This window comes from Tinamus guttatus, unplaced genomic scaffold, assembly GCF_059628265.1.
Source record: "Tinamus guttatus ecotype Peru unplaced genomic scaffold, ASM5962826v1 Tinamus_guttatus_pri_ptg000652l, whole genome shotgun sequence".
In the NCBI taxonomy this organism is placed as follows: Eukaryota; Metazoa; Chordata; class Aves; order Tinamiformes; family Tinamidae; genus Tinamus; species Tinamus guttatus.
In genome coordinates this window covers 411,454-427,416 of record NW_028289186.1, presented here as the reverse complement: position 1 = coordinate 427,416, position 15,963 = coordinate 411,454, and the positions used below count along the sequence as shown (strand labels likewise).

General features: G+C 44.4%; 1 protein-coding gene across 1 annotated transcript; it reads left to right on the top strand.

Moving 5' to 3' along the window:
- Positions 1-35: 35 nt before the first annotated feature.
- On the top strand, positions 36-13,855 carry CLCN6 (Cl-/H+ antiporter 6). The gene is made up of 23 exons (XM_088536220.1): positions 36-116; positions 586-645; positions 1,740-1,805; positions 2,164-2,229; positions 2,927-2,993; positions 3,497-3,603; positions 3,850-3,976; positions 4,408-4,475; positions 4,700-4,758; positions 5,429-5,561; positions 6,043-6,156; positions 6,399-6,565; positions 7,430-7,556; positions 7,926-8,052; positions 8,386-8,539; positions 8,634-8,793; positions 8,935-9,041; positions 9,524-9,710; positions 10,246-10,403; positions 10,830-10,986; positions 11,357-11,464; positions 11,823-11,948; positions 13,388-13,855. The coding sequence occupies exons 1-23, from the start codon at positions 36-38 to the stop codon at positions 13,466-13,468; spliced, it is 2,607 nt and encodes an 868-aa protein (XP_088392346.1). The 3' UTR covers positions 13,469-13,855.
- The last annotated feature ends 2,108 nt before the right edge of the window (positions 13,856-15,963 follow it).

Below are 15,963 nucleotides of genomic sequence, written 5' to 3'. Positions count from 1 at the left end.
CGTCACGCGCAACGTGACCGGGCGGGGAAGGGAAGATGGCGGGGTGCGGCTCGGCGCTGTGCGGCTGCTGCCCGCGCTGCTGCGGCGAGCGGGAGAGCCGCACCCCCGAGGAGCTGGTACGGCCCCCGCCTCAGCCGGCCGGTGGGAGCCCCGAGGGCGGGCCCATGTGGCGGTGCCCGGTGCCTCAGCCCGGTTGCTGCCCTTCTCGGCGTGCAGCAGCCGTGGGCAGAGCCCTCGGGCACGGCGCCTTCCCGCTGCCCTCTGTTTTACGGCTTTCCTGGAGCTTTTCTTTCCTAGGAAAGCTCCTAGTAGCTCTGGGTTTGGTACTTGCCTCGCTGCTGTCTGGGGAGCTCTGTTGTAGGTGTAACATAGTGAATGCAAGTGTACGTGCAGCATAAAAAACTTGTTAGATAAATAATTTTATGTAGTTACTCCAAAAGCAGGGATGTTCTATAAACCTGTGTTCTAATTTTGTAATCAGCAATGAGATAGGCCTTCCCTGATTCAGTGGGCAAGTGTCTGTAGATGCATTTGTGGTTCTAGCGATTTTTCCATTCCCATGTTGTTTTTTCTTTTGTTTTAAAGACTATCCTAGGAGAAACTCATGAAGAAGAAGATGAGATCCTTCCACGCAAAGACTATGAGGTGGGAAATTAAACATCCTGAGCTTGTGAAATTAATGTGGAAAGTGCTGTGGGCAGGTGTTGATCTGTCTGAGTTTGCAATGGGGCAAATGCTGTGATTTTGTCATCATAGTTGATGGTGCATTGGCAGCCGGTGCTCAGCTTGCAAGGAGATGCTCCTTGTTCCATTTAGTGGTTCTAAGTAAAAGTTCTAGGTAGAGCTTGAACATCTGGTACGCAAGTCAGATGTTAAGAAAGTTCATCTGTTAAGAAAGTTCATCTTCTCAGCCTGCTGCATTCAGCCTCCTTCTTTACCAGAGCCTGTAGATCTCACGTAACAATCTCACTTCCTCATGATTATAGAAAGCATCCGTTGCTCGTGGGTCATGGCTGCCTTACTGATGCTGGCTAAAACAGATTTTCCCATCTATCACTTAAAAAAGTCAAGATGCTTCTGGAAGAATCAGTATGTCTGTGTGGTAGCTAGGGGCTGCTTTGAGTAATTGCTGTTGCTGTGGGTGCTGCCAGCCCAGCTTCAGTGCTTGCTTGGAAAGGTGAAGCTGATGCAAACAGAAGCTACTGCTACTTGTGAGTACAAACAGGCAACTCTCTGTTGCTTTGATCACCATGTTGTGATATGGTTAAGAACGGATGCGCTGCCTTGTTTGCCTGGGGAGGAGTTGCTGTCTAGTACTTCTGTTATAGTAGGTACAAAGACCTCATATTACATCCTGCACTGTTAAGCTGAGAGTATTTAAAAATGAAGTCTGAATCTGTACATTATGACTCTAAAGTTGTATTTAGCCACTCATATGCTTTCATTTACTTGTTTTTTTTTCTCAGCTTGAATAAGGGATTTTGGTCTTTTCTGTCATTTCCAAGTTTGCAGGGACTGGCTCGATTTGAAATATTTAAGCAAAGCTGTTCCTAGAAGTTTTTACCATGCTTACGTACCTACTGTGGTGACAGCAATTACTGTTGTAATCCTTGAGAAGGTCTTCTGTCTTTAGGTTGTGGGTGGTTGTTTTTTTTTTTTTTTTTTGTTTTGTTTTCAATAGCCTGTCACAGCTGATTCACCCTGTTTTACCTTTGTTTTACCTTTTGGTCTTCTTTTAGAGCTTGGATTATGATCGTTGCATTAATGACCCCTATCTGGAAGTTTTGGAGAGCATGGACAACAAAGTAAGATCTCTTTTTCTCTAACTTGAGAGGTAGAGCTGTGGAAATATTCTTTACGATAGGAAGGTTTTGTTGTTCGTTGCTTCTTTTCTTTTTCCTTTATGAAAGAAATTTTGTTTGCTATTTTTCTATGCAAAGGGTAAAAATGGTTTTCAAGATTGCACCTCCCAGCATTCTGAATCTCAGATTTAAAGTGAGGTGCTTACTGCTTTCAGTTCCCTGTTTTCAATTCATTGTTGACACAGTCTCCTTTTGGCTTATCACTCTAGCTGTAATTAATCTAGAGTGAAAATTCCATATTGTTTTGACTTGGCTTCTGTTTTTCACTTTGTTTTGTTTTTGCTTTCCTTTTCCTAAACAGAAAGCCCGGAGATATGAAGCAGTGAAGTGGGTCATGGTTTTTGCCATTGGAGTCTGCACTGGACTGGTAAGGATCATGCTATTTGAATAAGGAAATTCTAGGGCATCAAGCAGGAATCACTGAAAGCAAATGGCCAAGGAGTAAAGGGGGGAAAATGATATTCATGAAGTGGAGGTCTTAGTAGGTAATACCTAGAGGCCTTTTCCGGGTAATTGCAGCACATTTTTGCTAGATTACTTTCTGGGAAACCCTTTTGTCTTTCAGATCTTGCTGTGTTTTCTTTCTCAAAGTTTTCTAGCATATACTTTAATTCCACATATAGGAAAAATTGTGCAAAGTGAACACTTAATAAAATAGGATGTCAATTTACAGTTAATCTATAATTTAATATTTTTAAGTATTATTTTCTCTGGATGTGCTATAGTGTTTTAAAATTACTTTCTGATCACTGTATGCTTCTAGTTGAAGACTAGCTTTCTTCTGTACTATGAAGTATGTTATGTTTTTTAACAGCACTACCCAACTAACAGTCAGAAATGCATCACTTTGGGAGTAATTATGAGATGTGTCTGTGCTAGTGAAAGCAAGGGAAGCAGCAAATCTGAGCTTCCAATTTTACTTTACCTTGAAGAAAGGAAAAGAAATGGTGTCATTCTCTGCCTTCCCACATATGGCTACATCTACTAAGACTTGCTGAACACCGACTGGTCTGTCTTTCTTGTATGTACTAATTTCCGATGATGGGTTTGTTGTCTTTTCACAGGTAGGCCTCTTTGTGGATTTCTTTGTACGGCTCTTTACCCAGCTCAAGTTCCAGATAGTGCAAAGCTGTATCCTTTAGATAGAGTCTAACTTCTTGTTGGACTCCAGTGATCTCTTTCTTTTTAATACCATGCTTTTGCTTGGGCAAGTTGGCCCTTTTAGAGATTTCTGCTGTCAATTGGCTTGTAGGTTAATTAAGTTCTGTACTTAAAAATGTACAAAAAAATGGTTCCAGTATCAATATCTTGGAAAAGGCTAGTCCTTGAAAGTGATAAATGCTTTCACACAGAATCACAGAATGGTTGTGGTTGGAACAGACCTCTAGGGATCATCTAGTCCAACCCCTCTGCTCAAACAGGGACACCTAGAGCACAGGGAACAAGGTCTTTCCTTTGCTTGTGATTCGCTTGGAAGCTCTGAAAATGAAATCTGACTTTTGAATGGGTCATGTCAGACGCCCTAGTTGGAAATGTGGGCTTGGCTCCTGAGGCCAGTGGGATCTCCAGACAGTAGCAGATGGTTGTGTGTTGGTGCGGGGGAGCTCTGTTGTGTTCCTTGACCCTTCCTGCAGCCGTGGAGGAATGCACTGAGAAAGGGTGTCTGGCCCTGTCACTGTTGGAGCTGCTGGGTTTCAACCTGACCTTTGTCTTTCTTGCCAGTCTTCTGGTCCTGATCCAGGTAAGACTGAGGTCCACTGCTTCTGCTTAAGCAGCCATGCTTTGCTCTCTCACAGATCTGACCTGTGAGGTTTGCTTGCCTGCCTAAAGTGTGCTCATCCCAGAGTTCTCAAGCAGACTTTACAATACTAGTAAATTATAGTGCTTAGCTAGGCAGTGTCTCTTGGTCCCTTGCTGTGCTTGCTGGCAAAGGGTTGCCAGGCAGTTATGATGTTGGTACAACTTAGTGTCAATGTTTTCTCTGCAGCCTGTGGCAGCTGGATCAGGAATCCCTGAGATTAAATGCTACTTGAATGGAGTAAAGGTTCCAGGGGTTGTACGTCTCCGGACAGTGGTGTGCAAAGCTATAGGAGTGCTCTTCAGTGTGGCAGGAGGTAAGAAGGGCTGTGGCGACTTGATCTTGCTGGGATAGGGAGTTACTAACACTGGGAGGTGCTGACACTGCTGTCTGTAGCGCACAGGAGGCTTCTCTTACCTTTCTAGTGAAGTGACTTTGATGGACTGGAGCCAAGTCACGACCCCTGAATGCACACACTGAGTGGAAAACAGATGGAAGGGTCAGGACTATCTGGGGAGTGGGTACATTCCTAGGTGAGATAGTCAGAAGTGCCTGAGCAGGAGGCCTGAGATGTGACCTCCAGAATGTTTTATCTAGAGCAAGCTTAAGGAGGCTATTCAAAGTTATGCCCATTCAAAATTACGGGTCCCTGTCATGGTTTGGGAGTGGTGGGTGAATCTCTTGATGGAGACTGGGAGAGGGGAGCAAGAGAGAGGCAAAATGTGCTCATAAATCCTGTTTTTCCAGGTCTCTTTGTTGGGAAGGAGGGTCCAATGATCCACAGTGGTGCTGTCGTGGGCGCGGGTTTGCCACAGGTGAGTGCTGGCCTGGGCTCTAGACTGGGTGAGGTGGGGAAGCCCTGTTTCACTTCTCTGACTCCTGACTGAAATGTGGTGTTGGGCAGGAATGTCTCTTGTCTCAAGAGCTTTGTCTCGGGTTTACTTGATCACAGGAATATGGTGGGAAAAAAGGACTTTGGTAGACAAGAGTTGTTATTTTTTATTGGTTTGTTTTTCTGATGCCTTTACTCTGTTTGCAGTTTCAGAGCATCTCTTTGAGGAAGATCCAGTTTAACTTTCCCTATTTTCGCAGTGACAGGTACTGTACCCAAGATATGCAGCAGGAGAGGTGAGGAAAATGAAAAAGTAGATTTTCCTACAAGGAAGGCACTTGTTTTTCCAGTTTCTCTGGTGTCCTGCCTGCAGTCTCATGCTGCAGCATGAGTTTTAGGGCATTTCACTTGACTCTTTGGTGTTGCCCTTAATGGCTCCCTGGTGGTCTTGTTCATTTTATTCTCTTGTGCTGCCCCAAAAAATCCTCCATGTTTAAAACCTTCAGTCTGAAGCGTTAATGGTTTCACTGTTGGGATCAATGGTGCCACTCTTGGGCACTAGTTTATGCACCCCTTATGGCAAGGGTAGACTCCAGGGAAGATTAGTTTACCTGACTCTGAACAAACTTTTGCCCTTCCCTTCAGTCTGTAGCTCGTTCAAGTGATGCAGGAGACCTAGGGTTTGGATTTGTTCCCTTGTACTGAGCAGTCACATAGTGTTTCAATACTTTGTTCTGTATTGGTGCTCTGGAAGAACAGAACAATACTGCAATGACTTCTCAGTAAATGGTGTTGCCTGCCATGGCCAACACTCCTCCCAGCTGCCACTTGTGTATCCCTGGGTCATTAAATGGGAATGGTTACTTAGTTTGCAAAGCCCAAGCACCTCCAGAGCTCTGCTTTGATAAACTGACATGGGTTTCTCCTCCTTTTCAGAGACAAAAGGGACTTTGTGTCTGCTGGAGCTGCTGCGGGGGTTGCGGCTGCCTTTGGGGCTCCAATTGGGGGGACTCTTTTCAGCTTGGAAGAAGGCTCCTCTTTCTGGAACCAGGGGCTTACATGGAAGGTGGTGAGTAATGGCTAATGGTGATTTCTCTGCCTCCAATGCCTGCTTTGCTGGCTTGATGGTGTTTTGAAAGATACTGGATTTCATGATTCTGTTTGTATTCTTTATGCCAAATACCCTGCAACTCTCTGAGCCAACAAAGACTTCAATTTTAACTCTTAACAAGCTTACTAGCATACTAGAGCTTTGTGATTAATTTTCAAGTGCAATTTGGCATCAGTGACAAATCACGAGCTTTCAGTGCAAGAATAGCTATGCACTGAATTCTTGTTCATTAAGCCAGATCATGTCTACAATGGGCCATTCTAGTTCCAATCTTTTCTTTGCAGCAAGGAAACTGTGTTAGTAGTTTCTCAGTAGGACCATTTTCATAAAACTCTCAAAGGCTCTGAGGTTCCCCTTTCCAGCTGTAAGTCTCAAGAGCTGACTGTTTCAGTCTTATGTCTGGAAGTGTTCATTTATTCCTACTTTTTTATTTCCTCAGCTCTTCTGTTCCATGGCTGCCACCTTCACTTTGAATTTCTTCCGCTCTGGGATTCAGTTTGGGAGTTGGGGGTCTTTCCAGCTCCCTGGGCTGCTGAACTTTGGGGAATTTAAGGTAAGTTTTAGTGATGTTATGTTTTCCCCTCTGATCTCAGTGGTTTGGTGCTTCTTCCTGGTTTTGTCGATACATATTTGTATTTGAATGAAGATAGTTCATATTTAGCTGCAATGTTTAGAGCATAAGACAGGATTTTTCTGCTCTGGGCGCTGCTGATGAAAGTCTGCTGTGGAGACAGAAGTGTTGGTAAGGAATTGCAGCAACTATCCTGAGGCCTTTTTATGCTTTGCTGCCCTTAGTGCTCTGAGTCTGATAAAAAATGCCACCTCTGGACTGCTGTGGATTTGGGCTTCTTCATTCTGATGGGAATTGTAGGAGGTCTTCTTGGAGCCACCTTCAATTGCTTGAACAAGAGGCTCGCAAAGTATCGTATGCGGAATGTGCATCCCAAGCCAAAGCTGGTCAGGTATTTGAGCTCCCTTGAGTTTTTGGAGATATCTCTGGTCTTTGTTCAGTGTCCGAAAGCAAAGGTATTGATCTAGAAAGCCCAGTAAGAAGGGTTTGAGGAGATTTATTGAAATCACAAAATTAAACATCCATAGAGTTTGAATAGAAATACCAGAAAGCAGATGTTAAAGTCCTTCTCCATTTCTGTAGTTATTCAGGTGGTATAAAGAGAGCTGGGATCCACTTATACAGGCTGAGAGGAGCTCTTTATAGCAACAGCTATTGCTCAACAAACCAGAGCTTTATCTCCATACAGTTTTTTCTATGCCATGGCCAAACAGATGTGGAAGAAACAGCTGGTCCCATTCATTTATTAATTATCTTGTTTAATTAAATCCACAATTGGGTTCTATCTGTGTTGTTTAGAGAGAGGATTATATGTACTTATGGAAAATAGTTGTTTGTCTGCTCTAGACAAAACTTCTAAATAAGAAGCCTTGTGGGGGTGGGGAAAAAAGTGTTATTTTGCCTGCCATCAACAGGACCATCAACAGGATAGACATTTACCCTGTAAGGATCCACAGAACATAATTTCCATCCATGTGAATAGCCTCATCACAGAACCCTTCCCTGTGGCTTTTTATATGCGACTGCTGTTTGCTCTCTGGCTAGAAATAACCCCTCTTTGGGGCAAGCAGTGAAAAGTGGAGGCAGTGCAATTCCTGACAATCGAGTTCAAGTTTGCCTCGGGTCTCTTGTTTTACACGTTAAACAAATTCTAGTGGCTGTTTAGGCTACTTCCTCCTGCAGCCTCTTCACAGCTTGGACAGGGTGAAATGTCTGAGTTTGGCTTCAGTGCATGTCTTCTGCTGTGTGCTTGCAGAGTCTTGGAGAGCCTGCTGGTGGCCCTCACTACGACAGTGGTGGTCTTTGTAGCCTCCATGGTTCTGGGGGAATGCCGGCAGATGTCTTCCACCAGTCATAGTGGCAATGGCACTCTGAGCTTGCAGGTAAGGGCTCTCATGTGAAGAGTATGTGTCCTCGTAGTTTCAGTCATCCTCCAGAGAGGCAGTGACATAAAATGAGCTCTTGACAACATATAATATGTTCCCAGAACTTCAGCGAAAGCCTTCATACACTGTTGGGAGCTCAGGGTGATGATGAAAGCTGCCCTTTGTGCTTTCCTATTTTGGCAAAGTAGCTCAAGCTATGAACCGGGGAGCCCGTTTGTGCAGTGGGCCCCATATCTTCTATTCATTTATAGATTAAACTTCCCGAAGTGTGTGCTGAAAGCCCTGCACAGAAGTTTCTCCCATTCTTCACAGAGGAAAAGCTAGTAGGAACTGGAGTAAAACTTTGTCCTTTGTGTTCTGCATTAGAGTATGTCAGAGGATGTGAATTCAAGCATCAAAACTTTTTTCTGCCCGAACGAAACCTACAATGATATGGCAACACTCTTCTTCAACCCACAGGAGTCAGCTATTCTGCAACTCTTCCACCAGGATGGTGAGTAGCTAGGTGGCAGTGCCCATACCATGCTTAGGCTTCATAGTGTCCTCTTGCTTGAAACCATGCTGTCCTAAGAGTAACAAGACTAGAACATCTTCAAGCCTTCATGGCTGTGGGGATCTGACAGTGTACTAGATGAAGGACCTCTCTGGGAAGTAAGGCCTGTTCTTCCTCTCTTTTTTTCCTTTCATTTTAGTGTTTTTGTGTTTGTACTATGAAATTAGGTAGATGTGAGAAGTCTGCTGTGAGCTGAGGGGTGGATGGACCAAGCTGGTACTCTTCAACCAACACACCTTTACCCCTTTAGTCATGATTCTTCTTGTGTTGCAGGTACTTTCAGCCCAGTCACACTCTCCTTGTTCTTCCTTCTTTATTTCTTACTCTCGTGCTGGACCTACGGGATCTCTGTGCCCAGTGGTCTTTTTGTGCCATCACTGCTTTGTGGGGCTGCCTTCGGACGCCTGGTCGCCAACCTCCTCAAAAGGTGCCCTGAGTGTGTGTGTGAATGATGCGCTGTATATGCACACTCTGCTCCCAGTTAGGTTATTCTAATCCTGGGACTCTGTGTTCCACCTCAGCTATATTGGCTTGGATCACATCTACTCAGGAACGTTTGCGCTGATCGGGGCAGCAGCATTCCTGGGAGGAGTGGTCCGCATGACGATCAGCTTGACGGTCATCCTGATTGAATCCACCAACGAGATCACCTATGGGCTCCCAATAATGATCACCCTCATGGTGAGTGCATGGTCTTAGTTCAGGCTTCTTGCTGTCTGCTTGAAAGCTGTCTAGTCCTTATCCTCTTCCCCTCCCAAGCAATGAGCTAAGGAGTCTTGCATGTGGAGCAACAACTCAGTAGATCTTCTGTTCATTTTGCAGGTAGCCAAATGGACGGGAGACTTTTTCAACAAAGGCATCTACGACATCCACGTGAACCTGCGAGGAGTGCCCCTTCTGGAGTGGGAAACAGAGGTGGAAATGGATAAGTAAGGTTTCTCTTCTCGACAGGGCTGTGGGTTACTTTGTCCTAGGGTCTGGCTCAGAGAATAATGAAGTAGTAGGGGGATGATGCTTTTTCCTCTCTGAACTTGACTGCACCAACTTCTGTGAGAGGAATTGGATGCTGTGCATGATGCTAGCAGTAGGACAGATGTCCTAGAACCCTTTTTGAGGAAATGGCAATCTGAGGAAAAGATCTTTGAGGTTCAGCAAGAACTTGGTGAAAATGCTATTGCACTGGTCTTTGCTCCTTGCAGATTTTCATGGTCTTTCCTCCTGCCTTCTTTCTCAATAGTTATGTTATCCTAATTTGGAACCTTTGTCCTTACCTGTAATGCATCAGTGATATGTTATATTTAAAAAGTAAATGCTAGAACTAGAAGAGCAGAAATAATGGGCACACCAGTTCAAGGACCTGGCAGAAGAAATCCACAGCAGATTGCAGATTTGGTTTTGTCTGTTTCTACAGGCTGCGAGCCAGTGACATAATGGAACCCAACCTGACGTATGTCTACCCCCACACCCGGATCCAGTCCCTTGTCAGCATCCTGCGTACCACTGTCCATCATGCCTTCCCTGTAGTGACTGAGAACCGTGGCAATGAGAGGGAGTTCATGAAGGGAAATCAGCTGATCAGCAACAACATCAAATTCAAGGTAGGAAGCAGCTTGTTCAATAATTGGAAGGGTAAAGAGCTTTGGGCAGGTATAAAGCACATTCCCATGTTATCTAGGCTTTTGGCAGTGCAGGATTCAGGTACTGGAATGCTAAATATTTGAGGACGTGGTTTCATTCTGATCTTTCATTCACATATAAAGACAGAAAATGGGCTATACTCTCAGAAACAAAAGTTTAATAGGGCCCTAAGTAACCTCTCAAGGGCAGAAGTAAAAAAAGGATTGGATAAAGTACTGAACCCACCTTTTGAGACTAGTATTAGATGCCTCAATATTCCTCTGTGTAAGACAGAGAGAATGATTTAGTCTTTTGGGAAACTTAGAATCTGGATGAAGGTCAGGCAAATGGAAAATGAATGCATTGGTGACAGACCGTTTCTTGTAACAGAAGTACCTGTAACAGCAGTGACTGAGAAACACCTTATCTGGTGATATAAAACAAACCAAATAATTAAGTCTCTGTAATAATAGTTGACCTGTTCAATGGGTACTGAAAATTGCTTGTTGTGTCCAGAAATCTAGCATCCTTACCCGAGCAGGAGAGCAGCGCAAGAGAAGTCAGTCCATGAAATCCTACCCTTCTAGTGAATTGCGTAACATGTGTGATGAGCACATAGCAACAGAGGAACCACCAGAAAAGGAGGACCTGTTGCAGCAGATGCTAGAGAGAAGGTAAGATCTGAGGAGGGACAAATATATGGAAATGGTGTTTCTCATGATGCTTTGTAGAGCTCCTGTTATCCTGTAGGTCAAAGGAAGCAGTGCTAGTGTCCCCATTTTTTGCAAGAAAGGTCTCAGAAGCTAGTACTCAGGACACCTGTGACTGAGTCCAAGGCTGATGATGTTCAGCCTGTTAACTTTTGTACAAATGCCCATCCAGAACTATTTCCTGGAGGGGATGCAATGCCTGGGGAAATGCCCTGTATATAGAAAGTGATATTGTCTTGTCTGCCGAAGTCTGAGGGGCCTGCAAAGCCTGTAGAGAAAAGAAGCTAATGGCCTGCTGCCATAGTACTAATACAGCTATTGGGTTTGTTCTTTTGGGATCTTTCCTCAAGTTTGTGCGATCTATAACGTGTAGTGTTAAATTTATCACAGATATACACCCTATCCCAACCTGTATCCTGACCAGTCACCCAGTGAAGAGTGGACCATGGAGGAACGTTTCAGACCTTTGACCTTCCATGGCATGATCTTACGCTCGCAGCTGGTCACGCTCCTTGTTAGGGGAGTTTGTTACTCCGAGAGCCAGTCGGTGAGTCTTCCTGATTTATCCTTACCAGGAGAGTATCTGTAGCACTGACACCAGTATGAGGATTTGTGTTTGAGGTCTGACACAAGACTGTTACTCCCCTCTGGTGTTTAGTATAGATCTGGCAAGAATTGGAGAGCAGATCCACCATTCCCTCAGCTAAATGCCTAGTTAATTTTGGACTTGCACTGCATTAGGAGATGAGCTGCTGCAAGTGCCGGTCCAGAAGTTGTGTGTGTGTGTGGGCATGGGAGGAAGAGGAGATCAGGATGAGCGAGGAGAGTAGGAGGAATTGTTTGCTGTGCTGCTTGCAGCCAACTGTATTGTTTGGGAAGATGACAGATCCATTCAGTAGGATTTGTTTTAATTTCAGAGTGCGAGTCAGCCTCGTCTGTCCCATGCAGAGATGTTAGAGGATTATCCCCGCTATCCAGATATCCATGACCTGGACCTCACGTTGCTGAACCCTCGCATGATAGTGGTAAAGAGATGCACTGCAATGTGGTAGTGTTTCCTGATATGTGTTTAAGACTGTCTCAAACCTTTAAATGCTCGTGTATTCTCCCAGGAACCCTGCCTGGACATCACTTCTCGTACCTGACATGAGATAATGTCCCACATAACTGCTTTAGTCTTGAAGTGGGATTCTGCCTATCTAGTTTAGTTTCCTCAAAATTAGACTCTCGCTCGAGTGAGATGGAACTTACAGGCTCTCTGGAGCTACCAACCATGTGCTGTTAGCTCTGTCAGTGCAGTATTGTCATTCTCTTTTTAGTAGGAAGGTTACAGAAGTACTGAAGACACGTCTTACAAATGATACTATTCTTATTCTTGCATAGGATGTCACACCATACATGAACCCATCACCATTTGCTGTGTCTCCAAACACTCATGTGTCACAAGTCTTCAACCTGTTCAGGACAATGGGACTCAGGCACTTACCAGTTGTGAATGCAGTGGGAGAGGTGAGTCCGTGTTTCCTTTCTGTCCTGGTTGAGCAAGGAAGCAGCTATGTGTTTGTAATGCCCTTTGGGAGAATTAAAATCCATTTTAGCCTGAAACAGGTAACTTTCAATGGGATCAGCATGTGTTCTTGTGGCCCTGAAATGTGTTCTTGAGGGCATGAAATGTCATTGATTACTGTGACTTCATTACCATCGATTATGTTGAATCCTCCTTCCTCCCAAAATGAGCAGGACTTGTCTCTCTTCTGCTCTGGTTGGCAGCAAGTGAAGGCTCTTTCTGTCTTATAACCATTCAGAGACCGTGAACCCATCAGGGGCCACTAATTTAGCTTCATTTTAGACAGCTTTATCCAAGGCCAGGTGCAGAATTTTCTGTGTGTTGAAGCAGGCAGTTTTTCTAGTGGACAGGAGCTTGCAATCTGTCCTTACTTGTAGGAGCAGCAAAATAAAAAATAATTCTTGAGTACTTTGAGCTTGATTCACTTTAGTCATCTGTCTTCTACAATGCTCAGGAATAGTCAGCAGGTGTCAGTAACTTCCTATAAATATAATGACAAACCATGTTTCCTTTAAGCCTGAGCAGCAAAACAAATTTTGACAATAATAGCCATAACTCATGTGTCCTATGAGACAATTTGAGTGCTTGTTCGGTGGTGTGTGCGTTTTTTTGCCTTTTTTGACCTGTTAGGGTTCCTAGTAACTACCTCACAGAGCCTGTACTGAAGATGAGAGCTGTTGACTGGTTCCAAATTTAGTACAAGATGCTCCTGCAGTACTGGATACTAGGGAGCAACCTAGTTTTTAAGCTCTTCCACTATGTAAAATTACTATGGTGTTTCATCACTGAAATGTTGGTTGAGAGTTCCCCAAGCAGTCTGGAAGGGGGCCCTTTGGTGACCTGCCAGCCAGTGATGTCCAGTGTGTGGTCAGCACTTAACGAGTTCCTAGTATCTCTCCATTTTGCTCTTTAAAGCTTCTATATCTGATGTGAAATGTCTGCAGTCCTATCAGATGACAAAACAGATACATAAGTCTATAATGAAGCCATAAAACATGGTTCGATCATTTCAAATTATACTTTGCGTTTTCCAAAGTGTTTCATTGCATATATACATTCTCTAGCAAAAGACTTCATAGCAGAAAAACGATTTATTGGAGGGACAGAACACCAGCCAGTAAGCTGCCCATTTTGGTGTAGTTAAAGCAGTGTGCATTGCCTGTTGCTAGGCTGTGGGAGAGGTGGGGTTGTTTTGGTGAGATTTGAGTTTGAGCTCATTCTGACTCCGTTTTGGGTAAGACCTCTTTTCTGGTTCCTGCTTGTGTGTGGTGTGTTGTTAATTTGTTGCTCTTGTTGGAAAGAACAGCTTTACAGTGAGTGTCTTAGCAGCACATCTGTGATACTGACTTGTATCTCTTTTCCTCTTTTCTTCCTCTTTAAGATTGTTGGGATAATCACTCGGCACAACCTGACCCACGAGTTTCTGCAGGCAAGATTGCGACAACACTATCAGACCATTTGATGCCCCTACGTGCCATTTGGCTACCTCCCTCTTCCAAGCCTGTACACGCACTCGCATTCTTCTTGGACCCCACAAGGCCCAAGACTTGCCGTTTGGCTTCTCACACGCATATCAAGCCTGGGGAACTGGAAAACATCTTGCTAGCCAGAGAATTAGAGGAGCTGCCTGAGTCCAGAGCTGTTGACTGGTCTCAAGCACTTGGTTTGACCACTCCTAATCCATTTTTTTTCTCTTCCTGTGCCCCAGCTATCTCCCTTCATCAGATGTTGTCCTGACATTGTACGTTCTACTACTTTGCTTGGGGTTAGGCTACTTGAGATATTTGGAAAAAAGGATCATATAGTTCCACTGTATCCTGTGCAGAGAACTGCAGCATCTTCTCCCTGCCCATCTCTGTGTCTCCCTTTTCCTCTTCCTCCCTTGTTCCTGCAACTGTTGCCTTATTTGTGTGAGAAAGAGATTGCTGCCAAGCCAAGCTGGGAGGAGATACTGCAGTTTGAAGTTCCAGGCTATGTTTTCTTGAAAACTGTATTTAAAAAAAAAAAAAAACTCTTTGGATATTCATCTCTCCTTGCCAGTGCTCCATTACCCATATTTTTTCACTGTCTTATTTCCAGTTTGTCTCCTCCCTTCAGGGGAGAGAGTCCCTTCTATGACTTGATAGCAGCTGGCTTCTGAGAGCACCTCAGTTAAGTCAGGAATCCGAAATTTTTCTGTTCCAATTCCTGTTTGGGTGTATAAATTTTAGTATGCTTGCAGAGCATCTCAGAAGAGAGAGATCCCTTTTTTTTTTTTTCCTGTAAGCTATTGCTGCTATTATGTCCCATAAGACTCTTTTAAGACACTTTGTGGCACTCCTCTTTGTCACTACCCTGGCACTCCTGCATTTCTTAGTGTTTCTTACACAGGATCCTTGTACTGTTCCAGCAGTGAGAACCAGGGACACCTTTCTAATTGTGGCTGTGGACCAGGGAGCCCTATTTCCTCAGAGCATAGGAAGGTAGTGGTTGCTTCCTGGAGGCATCTGTAACTGATACCCTGTGTCTGGGCTTGGCTACCTTGTCTACGTGTCATGATATTGGTGTCACTTCAGACTATTATATAGGAGAAATCCTTGGTGCTGGCGACTGACAGGCAAGACTCTACTCTGAGGGTGGTAAGTGGGGTTGTCTGTGGCTCTGAAAATGCTTGAAATAATGTTATTAACTGCAGCAGCCAAATGTCCATAAGGGCAATATTAGCACTTAGAAGCCAGTTGCAGCCAGCTTGGTGCTTTAGCAGGTACCATCCTGGCAAGCACCTGTGTTATTCCAGCGGGCACCTGCCCTTGTGAGTTTTGCATGCAGATAAACTCTGTGGGAAGGCAGCCTTGTGCCTCCGGGGGAATACAGAACTGATTGGCTTGATAAAGCACAGATCATTCTCTCGGCCAAGAGACTGGACGAAGTAACATGGGGAATGTATCCCAGGGATAGCTTCTCCACAGCCTCAGCATTCCTGTTAACCTGTTGCCTGCCATAAAGGGTCAAGCTAAATGAGTTATCTGTGGCAGGAGAAAGGCATTATTGCATTTTCTCCATCCAGGAGCTATATTGAAGATTGTCCTGGATAAGCATAGGGAAGTTTCATTAATGTGCATCAAGACACTAAAGCTGTTAAATCAGCCTCTTTGACTCACTTTGAGGAAGCTGCTTGTTCCAGGGCCATACTCTGCAAGCTGCTGACTGCTGAACTCTACTACACTTGAGACTGGGAGGGGATTTTGTGGCCAGGACACCTACCATGCTCTTGGCAGGCCTCTTTGAGTCACCTTTTGCTGTGATAAAGTTTTGGGATGCTCACGTGTTTTTTTTTTTTTTCTTTTTTTCTTTGTTTTTTCAGTCCAGCTAGCTGGGGAACAGATTTATTATCAGGCTGTGTTTGTTTCAGAGATGGATGAGTCGGAGGATGCATCTTGTCCTGCAAATGAGAGAGAACTTGGTCCTGCTGGTGGTTCCTAGGGCAAAGTTCAGGGTACAGTTAGTCCTCATGCAGGGCATGGCACAGCTGTGATGGCAAGTGTTTTTAGCAAAGCTGGTAATAAGCACTTGGTTCCTTTCCACTGACATCTGGAGGCCTTTTCTTTTGGTGTTCTTTCCTCCCTGCCTTCATAGTAGAAAAGAAAGGGCAGATCTCTGCTTTGAGAAATGGATATTGTAGCCTTTCTGCAAAGGAAGGGTTGAGTGTGGTACCTGCAGTGGCAATTGTTGCAAAGGAAGTTGTATGTGCCACACAAGGAGTAAGATTTAACCAGTGACGAGGGGTGACTCTGAACTGCTTTAAAGGGAAATGTTCCATGTGCAATCACTTGTTACGTAGCTTTCAGAAAGGGAATTACTAGTTTGTGTGATGTTTGAAGATGCAGCATTTTGCATCTGAGGATTGATACAAAGAGTCGTGTATTGGATCAATCTTGTTCTTGCACTTAACTGGTCGTTTAACTCCTTTCTCACAAC